Source organism: Mchenga conophoros, linkage group LG7 (assembly GCF_057382185.1).
Source record: "Mchenga conophoros isolate Kocher_MC1m ecotype Shallow Benthic linkage group LG7, M_conophoros_male_GT1.1, whole genome shotgun sequence".
Classification (NCBI taxonomy): domain Eukaryota; kingdom Metazoa; phylum Chordata; class Actinopteri; order Cichliformes; family Cichlidae; genus Mchenga; species Mchenga conophoros.
The window spans coordinates 28,501,707-28,522,214 of NC_140532.1; the positions used below are offsets into that span (position 1 = coordinate 28,501,707).

A 20,508-nucleotide genomic window follows, 5' to 3' on the forward strand; every position below is an offset into this window, starting at 1 on the left:
GTTTTTTGTACGTGTGAATCCTGAATGTGCTCATCGATGTCAGATGGCACACTGATGAGGCACGAGCATCAGACAGGTCTGAGATTTATCCTCCATGCTTTCAGACTCTGCCAACGGCATTAAGGTGCAAACTTTCTGAGAAAAACCTACTAACATCAAAGTTAAAGAAAAACCAAAGAAAATAAGAATAAACTGAAATAAGAAAACAGGAACCTGTAATCACTGATTTGGTTCATGCAGATAGAAACATCCAATTCGGACATTTCAGTTCTGGTCCAATAAACACACAGAGGGTGATAAACTTAAGAAACAACAGATTTATTAAACATAATGAAGAGCAGAGGAGACACCCTGCCTCACTCCTGACAGTCACTAAAATCTCAGAAACACTGACGTTTATGTTTTATTACAACAACACCTGTTTCTGCTTCTTATTAAAGGCTCATTCCAGTTTATTTCAGCCTGCTGCACCTCCCACGCCGAGGGGAAATCAGCCGCTCAGAGGTGACATGAGGAAGGTAAAGCTGGTCCCAGCACCACACTGAAGGGGGTGATCAGGATTGACTTCTCATTCATCATTTTTCTTCCATGAAACTCTTTGACATGAAATTCTGTTTGCATCTACATGATACAGGGAAATGCTCACTGATTTGAAGCAGGTATAATGAAAAATAAGACCAAGAGTAGATCCTTGAGGAACATCACAGAGCTCAGGAGCTGCACTGAGGCCTAGTTTGTGATGAAGGTTTTTTTTTTTTATGAACTGTCAGTGATGCAAAGAATAGGTCCCCTTTAAAATATACTATATACAATCCTCAACCACAAACCTGCGTTACATTTACAAAAAATAAATAAAATTAAGAAATACTGCACGCATCAGAACTTCAGACGTGTCTGAAAATGCTGAAATAAAGCTGACGTTATGAGCAGCCACAACATTAAAGCCTCTGCAAAACACCGAACATCTCACTGGGATCCAACGGGTCCTGGTGTTCAGGTGGACGTTTCTGACACGGTCCACTCGCCCAAGCATCACAGTAAGCCAAGCATGGCACGCCCCTGGTGGCAGCAGTTTCCCACAACAACATCAAACTGCTCAGCAGCAGCTAAGAGAACAAAGAGCCTAAACTGGGTTTAAGGAGGTTAAAGCAGAACGAAGAGGAGCCACCGCCTGTGAAGAAGCTTCAGAGTAGGAACAGCAGGTTTTAATTTTGTGGCTCACCCACTTTTTTGGGTCGAGAGCAAAAAAAAAAAGTTTGGCATTCAATGGTCGGTGTGGCACTGTGAGTGTACATGGTTATGGAAAACGGGTTCACCGCACGCTCTGAGACATGTGTAGAGGCGTAAGCATCTCCTCAAAGATGGCACCCTTCACGTTGGAGCCCCGCAGGTTCGCCTCCTGAAGGTCGCAGCCGGACAGGTCGCAGTTCTGCAGGAACAAGAGAGAAAATGAACCTGAAAGCATCACGGACAGCCCGTGCATTTCTGGAGCTCATTGAAGTTTTTATGCATTTGTGTCTCCTCCACCTCCTGAAGATTTCTTAAGTTGAATAAATGGAGCCAATTAAATTATATTAGTCATGCTTCTCTCCAGGTACTCCGGCTTCCTCCCACAGTCCAACGGTGTGCAGTTAGTGGGGTTAGGTGACTTGTTATGTACAGCACAAGTGCCAAGCCGCACATGTGTATTTATTTGGGAAGCAGCCAGCCGCCGTGCCGCCCGGGTAACTGAGGAAATGATTGTGCTGACTAGAGAAAAATCAACCGAGAGCGTGACCGAAGGTTACCGAAGAGAAAACATGATGGTTCCAAGGCCGGAGAGATTGTCGAACGGAAGAGCCATAGAAGTTCCATAGTGTGAAGGTATTTCGGCTATTTCAAGTCTGACAAAAAAAAACCAGTAGCGTGCACTGTAAATTGTGCCAAAAGCAAGTCTGGAAATACAATAAACCGGTGCATGCTCAATCTCTGACTGGAAGCGCTAATTCGTCATTCGGCTTTTGTCAGACTAAAGTAACTGTTAAAACTGTTTGAAAAGCTCAGCTATACAACAAGGAGAGATTGAGAATTTCCTTTTAGTTCTCAGTTTATTTGATATTGACAAAAGTTAGTCAGTTTTGTCTGTTCTTCTGTAAAACAAACTAAGATTTATTTTTAGAATTAATATTTTGTTTCTAAGTGGAATTGACAATTTAGTCTGTTTCGTTTGTTCTATTTTGAAACTTAAACGCTTTAGCGGCTGCCTTTTGTGTAGTTTGCAATATTTGCCTTTATTTATCTGAAAAAGTCTCATGTTCCTTAAGTACATCTACCCTGTTGAACTTATTATGGGAAATAAATATTTAAATCAAAACAATACTCGTGAGCAACGGTACATTTAAATCTTACAAATATAGTTATTTGGCTGATATCGTGATAGATATCGTTATCGCCTGAAATGAAAAAAACATATCGTGATATGAAAAAACCTTATATCGCCCAGCTCTATTTAACTGGTGATTATAAATTGCCCATAGATGTGAATGGTTGTCTGTCTCTGTGTTAGACTGGCAACCTGTCCAGGGCATACCCCGCCTCTCTCTCCAAGACAGCTGGGATAGGCTGCCCCCCGTAACCCTCAGTGGGATCATTAGAAGAGAATGGAAGTGATCATGTCTGACTGAAGCTGCGTCATCAGCTTTTTAATGTTACAGGTCAGATTAAATCACATCTTTAGCATTTGGACCGAGCACGAGTCCATGGCTCAGTCAGTCTTCCCGCACAGAAAATACATCTGATTCAGCGTGGCACAGGCACTTGCACAGTGTGATGTGTTTAGGAAGCGAGACATTTATCAAGCTCATCAATGTGAACAGGACACACAGGTCAGATCTGTTTTGAACTCCAGCCTCACGTGTGAGTGTGCGTGTGCATGTCTGTACGGACCTCGAGGTCAGTCCCAGCCAGAGTCGCCCCCCGCAGGTTACAGTTCTTCAATTTGGCATTCTTTAGCGTGGCGACTCTCAGGTTGATGCCCGTCATCTGACTTCCCTCCATGTCCACACCTTTCAGGTTGGCCCCTGACCCAACACACACACAAAAATATAAATCTCTCTCTCTCTCTCCACGACAACCAGTGTCTGTGCGTTTATCTATAGATGGTTTGTGATTGGCTGCTTCACCCTCCAGGTTGGCCTTGACTCCTGCAGGATCCTCAAAGTTGCAGCCTCGCAACGACGCTCCTTCAGCGTTGGTGCACAGCATCTTCACGCCCTGCAGGTTGGCGCCCTACACACACACACACACACACACACACACACACACACACACACGATTCTGACAGAGGAATCAAAGCCAGATACAGCAGACACCTGTCCCACCTGCCGATCTGAACCCAGAAGAGTGATCAGAAACAAGTGTCAAAGTGCTGCAGGTCATTCAGACTGTGACAGATGATCACCCAGGTGCTCAGACACCAGGTTGAATCATCAGATTGTGAAAATTAAACTGATCTGGGTTCAGTTTCTAACAGAGCTGTGGAGATCTCCTGGGCTGTTGAAACTTTGAGGGCTCAGAGTTATTGTACACGACAATTAGGTGATGGTGGGCGGCGACTCACGTCAAGGCAGGCCGCGGACAGGTCGGCTCGCTCCAGGTTGGCCCCGCTCAGGTTAGCGTGGGTCAGGTTGGCTCCTCTCAGGTTGGCCATCTTAAAGTTAATGTAACGCAAATCCAGACGAGAAAGGTCGGCACCGGTGAAGTTCAGACCCTGAAACAAAACCCACAGAGCGCCCACTGTTACTCAAGTTACCTGTGGTGTCTTCAAATGCCTGACCAAGCCAAGATAATCTGAGCACAGGTGATCACGCCCCCTCACCTGTCAGGTAGCTGCTGTGGGTAACCAGCAGGTAGGGAGTGTTAACTCGACCAAACACAGAATGGCCGATTCACAGAGGAACTGTTTGGTTCCCAGGGGTTAATCTCAGCTAATGCTGTTGTTACCATGACAACCAGGTACACAGACACACAGTGCTCACCTGACAGCGCAGCTCGGACTTTGTGGTCGTGGCCAACAGGAACCTGATGAACTCTTTCCGGGTCAAAGGTGAGTGATCGTCAGGAGGCTGAGAGGACTGAACACAAAATACCAATCACAGCAGAGTACGCGCACGCGCACACACGCACGCACGCACGCACGCACGCACGCACGCACACCCACCTTTATAAGGGCCTCCAGCTGTTCGGCAAGCTGCTCGATCCCAAAGAAGCGGGCTTCCTCCAGCACACCTGCACAGGTAAGAACACTGTTAGCAGGCTGTGTCTATGGGCTGAACGGGCGCTGTGAATTTATGTGGCGTACCGAGGGGGTTGATCCCCTCGTTGATGATGAGCTGTCCGTGCCGCAGGTAGTTCAGGATGGGCTCGAAGTAGTCCGGGCTGCGGTCGATCAGGTATGCGCCCTGGCGGTCACGCTTGTTCGCCCACACGTCTGAAACGTGCGCATGATTAAAGCACGCTGCACATGCACCACTTCCTGCTGAAGTGAAGCTGTGCTCACCTTTCTCTCTGAACATGTGGGCCAGCATACTCTCCGGCTCCTTACTGACTAAAGTGCTCCTGAGCAAGCAAACACACACAAGATACAGATTAACAATGACCTTTAACCCTCCACGTCAGGGAGGTTCAGCTTAACAGAAACAAAATCATGAAATTTGTAATAAAGCTCAGGACAAGCTGATCAGCAGCCTCTGATCACCATCAGCAGCCTTCAGGTGAGTGACAGAATAATCTGGATATTCTGCATCGCTGTGGAACAACAGCGGCCCCAGCATGTCACTCTGCACATTACAGCACCTCCAACTCCACTTTTAAAGATTTTGACTTTGACAGCTGAGCCTCATTAAAGACTGATTATTAAGGTCATCACGAAAACAAAAACAGCCGATTTAAATCAGTGTAAAACCTGCCGTGACGACGGTTATGCTTACCGCGTCGTCGTAAAGCAGCGTCCACCGACGTTGAGAGTCAGCCAATCAGTGTGAGTCTGATCCTTATCAGGGCCTCTGGGGTCATCCTGAGGATCTGGACAGGTGAGCGCACAAGTAGCATTAGTGCAATAAACATGAGTCCAATCAGCTCTTTTACCAGCAGACACCAACAGGAAGTCTGCACAAAAGGTGGGTGGGGCTTATGTGTCAGATTAGGGACATCATTTGGATGTCAGAGTAGAAAAGAAAAAAAAAACAACAACAAACAAACAAAAAAAAAAAAACCCCAAAACAAAACAAATCAAATCAAATCACTTTTATTGTCACATCACATGTGCAGGCACACTGGCACAGCACATGCGAGTGAAATTCTTGTGTGCGAGCCCCACAAGCAACAGAGATGTGCAAACACAACAACACAAACGAGCAAAATACAAGAATGGCCAACCTGAAACTAATAAATATATGTACAATATATAATAGTGTATGCATTTCTGGATGTGTATACTAAATATTTTCCTACGTGTGTGTGTGTGTGTGTGTGTGTGTGTATATACACATTTTTACAAATTAAATAGTAAAAAAATAAAAAAAAAAAAAAAATAAAAAAAAAAAAAAAAAAAAATAATAATAATAATAAAATATATAAAATATACAGAGTTGAATATGTGCAAAACAAGTGGCATTTATATACAGTGTGGAGTGCATAATGTTGAAGTTCCAGTAGTGAAGCTGAGGTGTCTATGACGTGTTCAGCAGTCTGATGGCCTGGTGGAAGAAGCTGTCTCTCAGTCTGCTGGTACGGGGCCGGATGTTGCAGAACCTCCTTCCTGATGGAAGCAGTCTGAACAGTTTATGGCTGGGGTGACTGGAGTCCTTGATGATCCTCCCCGCTTTCCTCAGGCAGCGCTTCCTGTAGATGTCTTGGAGGGAGGGAAGCTCACCTCCAATTATCCGTTCAGAGCACCGCACTACTCGCTGGAGAGCTTTGCAGTTGTAGGCGGTGCTGTTGCCATACCAGGTGGTGATGCATCCAGTGAGGATGCTCTCAATGGCACAGTGATAGAAGGTCCTGAGGATGCGGGGGCTCATGCCGAATCTTTTCAGTCTCCTGAGAAAGAAGAGGCGCTGCTGCGCCTTCTTCACTGTTTTGTTTGTGTGTACAAGTTCAGAGCATGTGCAGGAACTTCTGCACACTCTGAGCTCAGAGTCAAAAACACCCCAGCAGCACACCTCTGACCCCTGGGCTGCAGGTCATCACACTCACCTTCAAATGAGTCTCCCTCAGAAACGTAGAGCACATCATCGTCTCTGCACACACAAACATAGGAAACAGTGATGGTCGGGCTGTCTCAAAACAAACAAACACACAAAAAAGGCAGGCATATACTTGCATATTAAATAAACATAGAAAAATAAGGTATAAATAAACAAAAGTGTGGAATCATTAAAATGATCTAAAATTAAAAAGGGATTATATCTATGTGCCCGGTTTTTATTGTCACTTGCGTCACTTTTTGCCCTCCACAGGAACATTTCACCGCTCACAGGTGGAAACACCTTGAACGCCTCTGCAGTTCCGTGGATTCACTGTTACACCTGCACAGGCCCCTCACCTGATCAGCGCGATGTCGTCGATGAGACCGCCGTTCCCGTTGTACACATTGGAGGCTCGAATGCCCAGCTTGGAGCCGGCCACACACAGCAGGTCCTCCAGCGATCCGTACACGGCCACCACCTGCGCGCTCGCGGACAAAACGCACCGTTACCGCTTCCGCCCGCCGAGAGATCCGGGGGCGTGCTGGAGCGGGAACAGGCCATTTTTGTCCCCGCCAGCACACAGACTCCCGCCTCACGGTTATAGCTTACCTTCCCGTTCGTGCACGTGCCGTTAACGAACAGCGTGACTCTCCTCATAGCGAACAGCTTCAGTCGAACCGGCCGCTCCCGCCCGGGAAAGGAGCTCCTTCGGCCACAGCAACAAGCGCTCTCCCTTTCCTCTTCCACAATCCGCTCAGACACCCAGCGAGCCAATCAGCGGGCCAGACTGGAGACCGACAGCCAATCAGTGAACAGGGGGCGGGGCCCGTGAGTTTCCGTAAAGAAACTCACGGATTGAGGGACAATTAAAGTATATTTTATCTTAAAGATTTAAAAAAAAAAAAAAAAAGAAAAAAAAAAAAATCCAACTAACAAATTAAAAGTAACAGAATTTATATTTAGAATCAATATTTAGAATCAAATAGAAAAAAGTGAAGCAAATAACTGAACACGAAAAATAAAACAAAGTTAGAAATGTATCAAATGATTAAAATAAAAGCAATGCAGACCTACACAATTTAAAAGTGAAAGCAGAAGCAACACCCCTCAGACACTTCGCTGATACTGGTTTGAACTTCTAAGTTTAATTCTTCAGCATGCTGCTGGAAACTGGTTGACTTTGACATTACATCATTATGACAGTCATACAGCTGCTGCATGTGTCAGCTGCCTCCATGCCAACAGTAAAAATGTGACTGGAGGCCACCTGAGTGCAGCTTACTCCCCATCATGTTTGAGATCTGAGCTCAGTGAAATCAGAAGATGGGTCACTGAGGCCATAGAGGGATGGCGTTGTCAGCCACAACCCTCAGGTAGGCTGCGAGCCCCCTCCCCCCCGAACACAGTGCTTTCAAGTGTCACGTTAAAGTTTTGAAAGGGTCAATTTGAAGCACACAAGCTCTTTAGAGTTGCATGTGATGTAATATTACTGAGTGGAGGTTTTCATTATACCTGTATAAATAATAATAAATCAAAGGCTGTGAATAAAGATGACAGACATCCCTGATTTAAAGAAAAAGCTTTATTAAAAATAATCCATATGGAGCTGCTGACAGACTGCAATCAGAGCAATCAGCTAGTTAAAATACACCAGAAACACCATAGTCCAGTTACAGTCTAGTTCTGACCCACTGGGTTCCATAACGGTGTGAGCAGTTCAGCTTGAGGTCGTATTGCAGATCATTTGAGCAGTGTGAGGCAAGACGCAGTATCAGTGTTCACACTGTCTGGTAAAGACAGTTTAAACTCCTCCAGGATTTAGTTAAAAACAATTCTGCACCATCATCTCCGCCTCTAATTGCCGCTGCCATCCCTGTGGCGCTCTGCTCTCTGAACGTCACCATAGTTGAGGATGCGCCTGCCGGCATGCATGATGAACAGCTGCTTTGTGAAGTACACCTTCAGCACACCTTTGAGCAGCACGTAAGCACTGCCACCCTGTGGAGCAGACACCAGTAAACCAGTCAGTACCACCGGCTTCTTAGCCAACCAATAATCTCAAAGCGTGTTACAGAGCACATCATTCTCCAATCAGAGGTCAGAGTACATTCACCAGCAAAGCGCGCTGCAGGTGAGAGGTCACAGACGGGAACAGTAGCTGCCCAGTTAGAACAGCAATGGAGGGAAACATGAGTGCGCCACAAAGCATCCTGGAGGTCAGGAACTGACGCTTCCCTCTGGGCTCATCCACGGGAATGGGGGGCAGGTACTGCTGATTATCTGTGGGGAGGGGCAGACTCACCTTTAAACAACAAGCTCTGACAGAGCAATTCCTCATGATAGCGAGCAGAGTCAAACAGTAACACTGACGTTGCAGCGACAGATGTCTAAACTAGGACAAGAACATCAGCACAGCACCCCCCTCTGACTGCCTGCAGTACTGCACATGCCATTTACAGCAAACCTTGACGGACTTTACAAGGTCATTTGTCCCGTGGCAGCAAATATGGCACAACTTAGAATTCAGTTTTATTTATAACCAGTGAATAACAAGGAAATTTTATACCATAAAGAATATACATTCACGAGTTAATCAGCACACCTGAAAGAATATAAAAGGTCTTAAAACATTTAACTTTAAGTGAAACTGCTCATGCATCTGCACTGCGACATATTCCGGGTGTGCATGTACCTGACGGCAGCTTTGGTTCGTAGCAGCATTTCTGCCACAGCTTCAAGACGCAGTCATTCCAGCGGACGGTCTTCCCAAGAATGAGCAGTACAGGGATGGCGGGCAGGCCGGAGAGCAGGAGCACAGGCCTTGCTCCCCGTATAGCCATCATACCATTTGCCCGTCCCATAACCTGCAGAACACGAGGTGTTGAGGACTCTGCCAATGTGATGCCCTTACAAGACGTTCCCTCTGTGTACCTGCACGACAGTCACAGCGCCGTAGCTCAGAGCTGTCCAGTACGCCGTCCCAACCAGCAACCCAAGGGTCCCATATGGACCGATGGCTGTCAACGTTCTGTCCACCACTCGCAGAAAGTCCACCAGTGGGCCTGAGGAGACACAACCCAGGATCAACGTTAACCCACTACGCATTCTCCACTGACAGGACACACCACCCTTCCTACACCTGTTAAACACCATGTGTTCAGTTTCTCCTTTTGCCTGAAGGGGTAGTAGAGAGCTCCACCACACCTCTGAGGACCTATGATATGACCCTGAATAAGTTGACACTCACCCATCTGTGGGAAGATGACAGAGTACGCCACCTCACACAGCTGACATCTGATTGGCTGCTGGCTCACTCTCAGTCTAGTGTCCAGCCAGTACTGCAAGCAGGTCAGGTGCACCCACTTAGTGCTTCCTCTGCACCTGCAGGGACTCAGCCACTCAGCACCGGGGTCATCCTGCTCTGTGGCAAAACACACCCAGCAGTGCCTGAAATGAGACATGAATGAACCTCAGCTTCAAGTTCGCTCATGAAACAGTTAAAAGGTGTTAAAACACACAAGGCCTCACTGCAGCTGCACGACTTGTACACAAGACGGCAGTATAGCCCCTAAATTACCCAGAGTCACCACACACATGAAAGAGTTCAGCCTGAAAATGAGCCGAGCAGCAGAACAAAAATAAAATTAGAAAAAGTTAAAATTTTACAAAAATGTCTTCATAACAATTCTCAAGGAAAACAAAATGTATTAAAATTTAGAATTACAATCAGCATCTTAATTGCAACAACTGAAAGAAAGTTACTGGAACATCTGCATACACAAAAAAGTGAAAGAGTTATTTTAACTTCTTTCAGCTTTGTGGAATTAAAGTTCATTCTGAGGATAAATCTTACTTCTCAGATGGCTGCAGAGCCATGATGTTACCAGGCATAGTCTGAACCACAGCAGGCTGCTCCACTCAGTCTGGAGTTAAAGGTGACATCGTTAAACAGATAAGGGAAATTTAAAAAAAAAAAGTTTAAAGAAAAAGCTGCGACTGTCAAAAGATTTAAACTTAGGCATCATTTTAATGACGCAGGAGAGAAACAGACAATGCTACAGAAATACTCAAGAAAACTGCTAACATGCATTTAACCTACATCTTAATTGTAATCGGTTGGAGTAAACTTCTTTAAACTGCAAGGGGGGAGGCAATAACACAAACCTTTAACACTTCCAAAGAAACCATCAGAGAAGCAGCACAGAGTGAAAACACGCTCTAATCAAAAACTGATGATCAGGCAAACTCCAAAAACACGGCAGTGTCAGGGCGTGACACGTTTGCAAATAATCAGAGTTCAAAACCCACACCTGCGTCTAAAAACAGACCACCATGTCCATCCATCTATATTAAACGTGCCAGCGTGAGGTGGTAGCGAGTACATTAGAAAATGAAATACAATGAAACTTTAAAAAAAAAAAAAAAAAAAAAAGTACCGACACGGAGAATGCGTTTTGTTTATTTGGACACGGAGAAAGTACGTTCAAATTAAATGTCTGATGTTTAAAAAAGTGACAGCGGGTGAGATAAAAGCGCAAAGCCCCTTAGCCTCGGACTGCGGCTAAGCTAATGGCAGGATGTGGGTCAACGAGTGCCCAGATTTCTGACAGGGATCCGAACCACCAACCCCGAGGTCCGTCAGAACCTCACACCTATGCTCAATCACATCTCCGCTGTCTGTGAGCACTCAACCAGCCAGCAGCTACCTTACATAGATCATGTTTTTACTTTGCAAGTTCTTGATTAGGGGTGGGTTTTGATTATCGCTTTTCTGATTACAATCCATGCTAAATTGAATAAAGTGATATTGATTCATTAAAATCCCGTGTCGATTTGTAAATTAACGTTATTATGCCTGAAACGCCAGCATCTCAGGTTAAACCTCACAACATGTCGTCAAACACCATACAGCTAAAACAGTAACTGGGAGCAGGTTTACGGATTCTGCATACAAACGTGAACACAGAGCGCGGACCCGACGCGTCAGAATCAGATTTTGGTGTGTCGTTGGGTCCGCGCTGTTTGCCTCTTTTTTTTTCGCTGGCTTCTGCAGCTGCAGGTTTCAGAACTCTCTGTTTACATCTCTAATCAAGTCTAACATGTGTCAGCTTTCTTTTAATAGATACGAAATTATGGATATATACTGTTAAATGATCAGAATTGTAATATTTCTGACTGAGGCAAAACTTTCCAGATTCCAATCAAATTGAATCGGATCCTGTATCGAATCAAAATGATTCTACAAATCAGTGACGATGCAGCCGTACTCAGCTCCCTAAGCATTTTCCCTTTCCAGTTCACAATCAATCCCACCCCTAGGTCAAAAATATGTGTAGGAATTGGCCTAATCTAATATTTTGTATGATCCTGTCCAGCTGTCCAGTGATTAAACGACAAGTAGATGGAGGCAGGACTTCACAGCAGGGGCATACTCCATAATGTGCTGTGCATTCTCATATGTATATTATATATATTGCTCACTTATTGTATTTAACAACATCAAGGAGTTATGAGCAAAGAAAGGCCACCATAGTGCATGTTTAAATAGGGAAAGTTTATTGATCAAAATGTATTACGCAGATACGCATTACATTTTTTTCAGCCCCCAATCGAGAAAACAAAACCAATTACATGTTCAAAGCAACGGAACGGTGGCCCAATATCAGAGAGAACTCCACTCTTGAGTGAGCAGTGATAATTGAGCAGTCCGTTTTATTTTGCAGATTCAAGCTGCTCTTCAAAATTTTCACCACCAGATGTCACCGGAGAGGACTGTGTTGAAAAGCTTCGAGTAATGAACCGTTTTTCAATACAAGCTTCAGTGCTTCGGAAAGCTTCATTTGGCCATCATTAGTTTTTATAATTTAGCTAACAGCACACTAGCTACTAACCTACATATCGCGCTGGCACAATACAGCACTTCTACAAAGCTTACCTGTTAAAACAGCGCGTGCCACTGCCGTAAACCCTCCACTCACCTGAGAAATGCATACCGCTCGAGCCCAGTGTCAGCTGTGTTTTTATCATTCCCCAGGCCCCGTGGACCCGCCCACTTTGGCTTTTTTCTAGCTTTCTGATTGGCTGGATCCCGTGACACTGGTAATGCCTTGAGGGTACCCGGAAAACGTATTTAAAGCTGCATTTGTCGACTTTTAGTGCAACTACTGGACTTGTTTTTTTTATTACGAGCAACATGAAGTGTTTATCTTTTATGTTGTCACTTTCGGTGAATATATTGTCATCCTTTTTACCGACTAATAAAATGTAAATGTAGATTAAATAAAATAATTTTTAGCTGATATTATCGTTAGAAAACACTGCTAAAAACCTCTGTGTAGTAAAGCGCTTTAATTGCATTATTTGTTAAATGTGATAGTTAACTGTGATCTGCCAGCAGACCAACAGAAACGCTGCCACTCGTTGACAGCGTATAGACATGCTGATTGGCTCTCCGTGATGCCAGTCAGGATCTCTGGAGCTTGATTGGCTGTCTGCACCGTGAGCCCGCCTCGGTGCTGTGGTTGTTGTGGACGGGGCGGCAGCAGCGGCAGAGGAGCGTCGACAGGCGTAGAGCGGAGCTGCTAACCGGCGCTGATTTTTACATGATTAAAACACTAAACGGGCACGAAGACTCACGCGGATCGATAGAAACACACCTGAAGCGCACGTGCGGTCATGGAGTCCTATGACATTTTAGCTAACCAACCGGTGGTGATTGATAATGTAAGTATGATGATGTCATTCATCCACACCCAGCCCGAGGCCGCGGGCTAACCGTTAGCCTGCCGCTATTGTGTCGGAGCTAATAGGTCGGTGCTCACCTTTCCTGGAGGTGCAGCGGGGTTCCTCTTTCCTCTATGTTCCCTCTATGACGCTGCCAGCTCGCCTCCTCTGGCCGGCTCACTTCTGCAGCTGTTAGCCGCTAGCCGGATCCGCTGCTAGCTCCGGGCAGCAGCAGGTTAGTGGAGCCGGATCCGGGGCGTGTTAGCTGTCCGTAGTGCTGTAGCGGCATCAGCTCACTCCTCCACCCGGCTCTGCTGCTAAATAACCAGCAGACAGGTTGCGGGAGTCACCCCGAAGCCCCACATGTAGTACAGCAGACGGCTGCTAGCATGTTAGCATGGCCGTGACACTGTCAATAACCGAGAGGAGCTTCATCATCACATAGAGCTAACCTTAATTCCGTCAATGAAAGTTAAAACCTGACTATATTTTTTTTATTTCTCAGTGACGTGCCCTGTGACGTGCAGCTCTCAGCTGGAGCTGTGTCTGATTTAAACGTAATGAATCCAGTGTATGTTCCACTCATGCCTCTTCACCCGCTCAGGCCATCAGTCTGAGCAAAGATGTTTCAGCTCCTGTCTCTTTAAGCCTATTGTTTTCTCATTGGATGATCTCAAGAAGCCAGCTGAGGCGCTCTGAGCGTTGTCTACAAAGACTGCCTGACCTGTGAGCAGGAGTCTCAGTTTAGTGTGTTTCAGGTTCAGAGACTGAAGGTTTCTCATCTTGGGCTGATTCTGTGAATTTAGGGAGGACCCCCTCCTGGGGTCATGAAAGGAGGAGCCTCACAGACCTGCAGGTTGTACAAAGAGAGCAAGTTTACAGTCACTTACTCAGACTCACTCGAAATTGGCATATTTTGTCTACAAGAAGCGGAAAGGTGGCAACCAGGAAGGCAATGCTTTGGCAGCTGTTGTATTTCAAACCAAAACCAAAGGTGGGGTGCCTAAACTCCACCGGGTGTGAGATTAATGGTGGGACGAGCTCCACCCCAAGGCTTCCACCTGCAGGGATTATTTGCGATCTAAAAGTTAAAATAAGGTTTCATGTGCATGTGTGGCTGTGAGAGTGCGCTGATGAAGAGTTCAGAAACACAAATCAATAGGTCAAAGATCAAGCCTCAAACAGTAATCACAGTGAAGCTGATAGTTGGTGCGTCTAATGAACAGTTTTCAGTTCAGTTTATTTCAGCGTTGGTACGTTTCACAGATTTTACTTGGTTGTCTTTACTCAGGTTTTACTTCACTGAGAAGGTTTTGGTATCGAGCTTTAGACCGCTGAGCTTCTCTGAGTTCTTTGTGAGACATGGTTTCAGATCTTTGGGATAATTAAGCTGCCGTTGTCGGGGTTTGGCGTCTGGCACTCCTTCCTGTTCGCTCACTCACAGCAGGAACTGAAGCTTTGTGCAGCAGAAACAACTTTTTTTTACTCGGAGGACAAAGTGTCTGTTGAAGCAGAGGAGCTGGGACTGCTTCCAGCCTCGGGCGGCATCTCATGACCTCTCAGCTTCTTTAACCCTGTGATGCTCAAACGTCATCTTTCTTTTCCTTGCAGGGGTCGGGGGTCATCAAGGCCGGCTTTGCGGGAGACCAGATCCCCAAGTACTGCTTCCCCAACTAGTAAGTTAACGGAGACTCCATGATCTCTGTTGCTGTTTAACCAAGCCTGCAGCTCACTCTCTCAGTGCTCTGTGTGTTTCATGTGCAGCGTCGGGCGTCCGAAGCATGTGCGCGTGATGGCGGGAGCCCTGGAGGGAGACCTCTTCATCGGGCCCAAGGCCGAGGTACCGCTGCTCCTCCTCACTGCCGATTAAACTACATCCCTGCTGACACTCACTGCCCTCTTATGATGCTGTTATTATTATTATTATCATTATCATCATCATCATCATTGTAATTATTATTATCATAATTATCATTTTTATTATCATTATTGTTGATGTTGTTGTTATTGTGTGGAGCTTCGATGGGCCACACCTTCTTTAAAGTCGACTCTTTATTGTTCCTGCTGAGGTCGGTGCAGAGGCAATCAAACCTGAGCTTGCAGACCTTGGTGAGGCAGTGTCATCTTTACCGAAAGGCGTTTAATGTGTGAGAGCACGTAAATGTCATGTATTTAGTAACCTTATGATGGCGATTGAAGGTGATGAAGGATGTGATGTGTGGCCATGCTTGAGCTGCTCATCTCTAGCAGCTTCAGGAGGTCCAGCAGCTCTGCTCTCACTGGAGGAGGAACAGGAAGTTATTGCCCTGCAGGATCAATAAAGTTTCTTGTTTTGAATACAGGGTTTGTTTTTTTTTTTTGGTTGTGTGTTTATTTTTTGTTTTGTTTTTTCCAGATAATTGTCACATGACCTTCTCACAGCATCTGCAGCTCTCTTTTTTCCATCAGATCAAAGCATGTGACTGTATCACATTTTCAGGGAATAATAAACTCTCCCCCTCCTCCTCCCGTCAGGAGCACAGGGGCCTGCTGTCGGTGCGGTACCCGATGGAGCATGGCATCGTGACCGACTGGAATGACATGGAGCGGATCTGGCAGTACGTTTACTCCAAGGAGCAGCTGCAGACATTCTCCGAGGAGGTGAGCTCCTCTCCGGCTCTCTCACTTCCACACACGAGCTTGTTGCGACACCGCTAACCCTGTGTTTTTTTTTTTTGGTTTTTTTTTAACCTTTCCCAGCATCCTGTGCTGCTCACAGAGGCTCCTCTGAACCCGAGCAAGAACAGGGAGAAGGCGGCTGAAGTGTTCTTCGAGACTTTCAACGTGCCGGCACTCTTCATCTCCATGCAGGCCGTGCTCAGTCTGTAAGAACTCACTTCCTGTTTGTGTCCTCCTGTTGCTGACTCAGCATTGAGCTGAGGGCTGCGTGAACCTCAGCCTCATGTTTGCTCAAGAAACAGTTAAAGGTGTTAAACACACATGAGGGCTCACTGAAGACTCTCTGCAGTTGCATGGCTCCCACACAAGGTGGCAGTATAGGCCCTAAATTACCCTGAGTCACTGCAAGCTCTCTCTCACTCAAACAAACACACACACACACACACACACACACACACACACACACACAGGGTTCTGTTCTGATTGTAGGTGTGTGTTCCTCATTTAAGGGGAGGACCCTGACCGCCATCTGTGACGGCTCACTGAGTCTTTGTGTGCTTTGAACCAATCAGATGTGACTTTGGGTCACATTATGATCTGAGCCCCTCTGTGATGGAAGGCCTTCACACACTGGGCAAGTAAAATCAGCATGAGTGTTTCTGTTCTTAAAGCAGCTGTCGAACTTCACAGAATGAATGTGTGACACTCAGAAGCTTGGAACATGCTCGATGTTTCAGAGTTTTGACCAAACGGATCGCTGCATTTGGCAACAAGTACGCTTGTAGCTCAAAGTGTACACTGGTACTGAATCTATGCTACATCAAAACCGTAAATAATCCATTTTGACGTTACAACTAGCTGCTGCTGCCTCCTCAGGTGTTGTCTCAACTCTGCCAAGGAGCTCAAACTGCCCACTGTCATGAAACATGGCCAAAGCTTCGACCCTGGATCACAACAGGAAATCCTCCTGCTGCTGCCTGCATATAAACCAGAATCTGGTTCTTCCCTTTCTTGTTCAGAAATGCCAGTACCAGCTCATCATTGCTTCACTCCGGTTTTTTTTGTTTGTTTGTTTGATTTTTTTCACGGTGCGCATTGTGAGATCAAATTTTCATCAAATTTTCGTCAAAAATGTTCAGATCTGAAAAACGTGCCAACCCCGGAACAGAGTCTGTGCAGGATGCAGACGGTCGATTATTAAACACGTGAAGCCTGAATTTAACATGTTGCTGGGCTGAGAAACGTCCTGATGTTAACATGACTGGATCTGATGGGGTTTTGATGGTTATCCTGTTGTGTCTGTGTGTTGATGACATTTTAATTGTCTCTCTAAGTTAGAGAAAAGTGCGTGTGATGCATGTTGCGTCGTCTGCGCGTCTGTTCACCAGACAGAATCAGAGCAGGCTAGAAGGCGTTTGCTGAGTCTCTATCATAACCGTGATGGCCTCTGTTTTCCTACAGGTACGCCACAGGCCGCACCACCGGCGTAGTGCTGGACTCGGGCGACGGCGTGACCCACGTGGTGCCCATATACGAAGGCTTCGCCATCCCACACTCTATCATGCGTGTGGACATCGCTGGGAGAGATGTGTCGCGGTACCTGCGACTGCTGCTGCGTAAGGAAGGATACAACTTCAACACGTCGGCCGAGTTTGAGGTCGTTCGCACCATTAAAGAGGTGAGGCGGTGCTGAAATGTGAGTCAGGTGTTATGAGCGTTTCTAATATTCTCATGTCCCTGCAGAGAGCCTGCTACCTCTCCCTGAACCCTCAGAAGGACGAGACCTTAGAGACCGAGAAGGCTCAGTACGTCCTCCCTGACGGAAGCACTTTAAATGTAAGTCCTGTTCCTACTGATTGGTCGTTCCTGTGTAGCGTTCCTCCCCATTCCCCTGACATGTGATCTCGCCGTTTTCAGATCGGCCCCGCCAGGTTCCGCGCCCCGGAGCTGCTGTTCAGACCCGACCTGATCGGAGACGAGAGCTCAGGCATCCACGAAGTCCTGGCCTACGCCATCCAGAAGTCCGACATGGACCTGCGGCGCACGCTCTTCTCCACCATCGTACTGTGTGGCGGCTCCACGCTCATCAAAGGTCAGTGCATGCACTGCAGTCCGTAAAACTTCCTGTTCGCAGCGGCGAGTAACACGGTACTGTCCTCACTCAGGCTTCGGCGAACGGTTACTGACTGAAGTGAAGAAGCTCGCACCCAAAGACGTAAAGATCAAGGTAAGCTCTGACTGGGACACACCCACAGTAACCTCTGACCTCCTTCTCCTGCTCACTGAAGTACTCGCAGCACAGGGGCATCCCGAGCCTGTTTCTCATGAAAATGCTCGGGAGGAGGAGGAGAGCAGAGATGAATACATTTAAAAGAAATATATTTATGTATTCACAAAGAAAATAAAATGCTTTGTAAACCGTGAAGAAGTCTTGGAGAGGAGGACTCGGTGAGGAGATGTCATTTAGGAGGTGTGAGTGAGGAGGTCTCAGCAGGAGGTGTCAGTGACCTCTGGTTTCTCTTTGGCAGATCTCGGCCCCCCAGGAGAGGCTGTACTCCACGTGGATTGGGTAAGTCTTTGATTCACTCGTGTGTCACTGTGTGTCTTTGTGGCTATCCCCTCTGATTGGTCCTTCCTCTGACCTCACTTCTTGATGCAGTGGCTCCATCTTAGCGTCGTTGGACACCTTTAAGAAGATGTGGGTGTCGAAGCGGGAATATGAAGAAGACAGAGCACGTGCCATCCACAGGAAGACCTTCTAGGCCAATAGCCCCTCAGAACTGTCCTCATTGCTCCCCCCCCACCATCAAACGCTAGAGGCTCCCTGACATCAGTGGGTCCCTCCTCCCCCTCCTCCTACCTACATCCACCTGCTTCTAACCCACCGTTGACCTCCTGCTCCTCAACCTGCACACACACACCTTTATGTGTGCTCGTCTCCATATTTACCTCCTCTGACCCCCTCCCCTCCATGTTCTTCCTGCTGTCAGGTGGTGGTGACAGCACGCTCTGAACGTGACACGCACACCCACACACGCACCCACACACACATGCACACACACTCGCACACAAACACACACTTGCATGTGCACACACAGACGTGTGCGCACACACACACAGGGCTGTGGGGCGTGCTGGAGGTTGCGGGTGGAGCTGTGGATGCTCTGAGCTCCACACTGAAGCCTGTGAGGCATGATGACATCATAAACCTGAATGTTTTGTTTGCTGATGTTCAGATTTGATTTCATGTCTGTTTGTAGCTTCTCTGACATGAAGCTCTGTGCTATTAAACTGTATTATAGATCTGATCTGCACATGTATTCTGTCAGCACGGTTCATTTATCGTCGCCGCTCATGATCTTCTTTACCAATGAAATGTTTTTTAGGTGAACATGGCATCGCGAGTTTGTGTGGAGGAAAATGTTCAGCAATGTCTTTATGTCGGCTTTTTGTCCGAGCTGACAGATTAAAACAAAATTTGGGAAAAGCTTCACTCAGTTTTCTTTTTCTTTGCTTTAGAATTTATTTTATCATGAAATATTTAATTACAAAGTCGTCATCATGGTAATTTATTATAAATTAATTTTTCATGAAATATTTCATCATAAAATTATCGTAAATTAATTTACCTCCAAGTAATCTATTAATTCATCAAATTCATTATCATAGTCATTTGTCTATGTGTAATCTATGATAACACAATCACAAAGGGTTTAATCATAAATTAAATCAAAAAATGAAGTCATTATAGTAATTAAAGTAAATTAAAGTAAGCCACGATCAGGTCTTCATTAAGTGATTTATTACAAAGTAATTCATCATGAATAATTATTAATAATAATAAATAAATGTAAAAGATTTTAAATCAAAGTAGTTCATCATAAAGTATGTTGATCGGTTTTTATTACCGCTAATCATTTTAAAGCTCAGTTTTTAAAACCTTACGATGTAACTACAGCTCAGTCCATGCAGCAGTATATTAACCCTTTAAGACCTACCATAGAACCAAGTCCGCCAGAGCTTATATTATATTTTTACATGCTGTAGTGCAATTTTTGGGAGTATTTCAAGTTGCTATATATCAATACAACCATTATAGCCCAATTTTTAATAATATGTATGCATTAAGTGCATAGTAATTAAATAAATTGCAACAAAGTGCAATAAACTACAAAAAGTTTGAAAACCATTTTTGTTTTTTTAACATATATTTCTAGTTGAAGGAATTTAAGAGGCTTATCCCGCAAAACTAAATACAAAAAAGTTGCATAAAATAGTTTCCCACCACAGGAAATTTATTTTGAATGTCTTCATAGTTTCATTTTTGAAATACACCAATTTTTATATACTGCAGGAAAAACGAAAATAAATATAATGCAGATTTGCAAAAAAACAGCATATGCATCAAATAAACAATTTCCAACAGTGCAATTTGAGTTCTAAGTATCCCAGAAACTATTCAGAAAAGCATAAAGTCAAACATAACTTTTAAAAATACCAGTATAGGCTCATAAGGTAAAAAACTACATTTCCGCGAAAATGACGTCACTTCCGGTTTCATATGCAAAAAAAATTATTGCGCTAGCTTACATGGTTCCGGTTCTACAGGGATTTAAAAATAGTTATGCAAAACGGAGCGTCCCCGCTTCGACCGGTTTTAAAGGGTTAATGACTAACCTCGTATTGTGGATGGATTATCTCAGTTGTTCTCCTGACTGAAGTTTAGTCCGTTTACAGCATCCTGCCATGCTATTGCATTTGTCCCTAACCATCGTGAATCCTCTTGTTAACTTTTATCAAGTGGAAAAAAGCTAGCGTTCATCCTCCGACTTCACTGTGTTTATGTTATGCTAACATAGGTGTGTCGCTAGCGATCATGTAGCACATCATTATATACCAG

At 45.4% G+C, this 20,508-nt stretch overlaps 3 protein-coding genes across 6 annotated transcripts; 1 reads left to right on the top strand and 2 right to left on the bottom strand.

Moving 5' to 3' along the window:
• Positions 1-297: 297 nt before the first annotated feature.
• Positions 298-7,338, bottom strand: LOC146570320 (BTB/POZ domain-containing protein KCTD9-like). Of its 3 annotated transcripts, XM_085283302.1 has the most exons (12): positions 6,837-7,332; positions 6,584-6,705; positions 6,235-6,278; positions 4,968-5,061; positions 4,538-4,596; positions 4,340-4,468; positions 4,199-4,266; positions 4,017-4,112; positions 3,599-3,748; positions 3,162-3,267; positions 2,926-3,059; positions 298-1,429 (listed from the first exon to the last, which is right to left on the bottom strand). In XM_085283302.1, the coding sequence occupies exons 1-12, from the start codon at positions 6,882-6,884 to the stop codon at positions 1,313-1,315; spliced, it is 1,167 nt and encodes a 388-aa protein (XP_085139428.1). In that variant the 5' UTR covers positions 6,885-7,332; the 3' UTR covers positions 298-1,312. The 3 variants fall into 3 exon arrangements, with proteins under 3 accessions (XP_085139428.1, XP_085139426.1, XP_085139427.1); XM_085283300.1 differs by having other exon boundaries at positions 2,926-3,267; positions 6,837-7,338; XM_085283301.1 differs by having other exon boundaries at positions 4,340-4,596; positions 6,837-7,334.
• Positions 7,339-7,794: 456 nt separating this feature from the next.
• On the bottom strand, positions 7,795-12,263 carry LOC146570321 (E3 ubiquitin-protein ligase MARCHF5-like). 2 transcript variants are annotated; one of them, XM_085283304.1, is made up of 7 exons: positions 12,163-12,263; positions 10,081-10,150; positions 9,475-9,674; positions 9,159-9,289; positions 8,920-9,091; positions 8,341-8,507; positions 7,795-8,225 (listed from the first exon to the last, which is right to left on the bottom strand). In XM_085283304.1, the coding sequence occupies exons 2-7, from the start codon at positions 10,116-10,118 to the stop codon at positions 8,082-8,084; spliced, it is 852 nt and encodes a 283-aa protein (XP_085139430.1). In that variant the 5' UTR covers positions 10,119-10,150; positions 12,163-12,263; the 3' UTR covers positions 7,795-8,081. The 2 variants fall into 2 exon arrangements, with proteins under 2 accessions (XP_085139430.1, XP_085139431.1); XM_085283305.1 differs by lacking the exon at positions 12,163-12,263 and adding an exon at positions 10,392-10,454.
• Positions 12,264-12,744: 481 nt separating this feature from the next.
• Positions 12,745-19,101, top strand: actr1b (actin related protein 1B). Its single transcript, XM_085283306.1, has 11 exons — positions 12,745-12,950; positions 14,562-14,626; positions 14,715-14,790; positions 15,465-15,590; positions 15,690-15,814; positions 17,070-17,286; positions 17,352-17,444; positions 17,526-17,700; positions 17,774-17,835; positions 18,137-18,177; positions 18,268-19,101. Exons 1-11 carry the CDS (start codon positions 12,903-12,905, stop codon positions 18,368-18,370), a joined length of 1,131 nt encoding a protein of 376 aa, XP_085139432.1. The 5' UTR covers positions 12,745-12,902; the 3' UTR covers positions 18,371-19,101.
• The last annotated feature ends 1,407 nt before the right edge of the window (positions 19,102-20,508 follow it).

Coding starts and splice junctions, on each gene's coding strand:
- LOC146570320 (XM_085283300.1), bottom strand. CDS start 6,884: ATGAGGAGAGTCACGCTGTTCGTTAACGGCACGTGCACGAACGGGAAG. Junction 6,706..6,836: donor GCACGTGCACGAACGGGAAG/GTAAGCTATAAC, acceptor GCGAGCGCGCAG/GTGGTGGCCGTGTACGGATC. Junction 4,267..4,339: donor CGAGGGGATCAACCCCCTCG/GTACGCCACATA, acceptor TTACCTGTGCAG/GTGTGCTGGAGGAAGCCCGC.
- LOC146570321 (XM_085283304.1), bottom strand. CDS start 10,118: ATGCCTGGTAACATCATGGCTCTGCAGCCATCTGAGAA. Junction 8,508..8,919: donor CGAACCAAAGCTGCCGTCAG/GTACATGCACAC, acceptor CCCTCCCCACAG/ATAATCAGCAGTACCTGCCC. Junction 8,226..8,340: donor ACCTGCAGCGCGCTTTGCTG/GTGAATGTACTC, acceptor TCTGCTCCACAG/GGTGGCAGTGCTTACGTGCT.
- actr1b (XM_085283306.1), top strand. CDS start 12,903: ATGGAGTCCTATGACATTTTAGCTAACCAACCGGTGGTGATTGATAAT. Junction 14,627..14,714: donor AAGTACTGCTTCCCCAACTA/GTAAGTTAACGG, acceptor TTTCATGTGCAG/CGTCGGGCGTCCGAAGCATG. Junction 14,791..15,464: donor TCATCGGGCCCAAGGCCGAG/GTACCGCTGCTC, acceptor TCCTCCCGTCAG/GAGCACAGGGGCCTGCTGTC.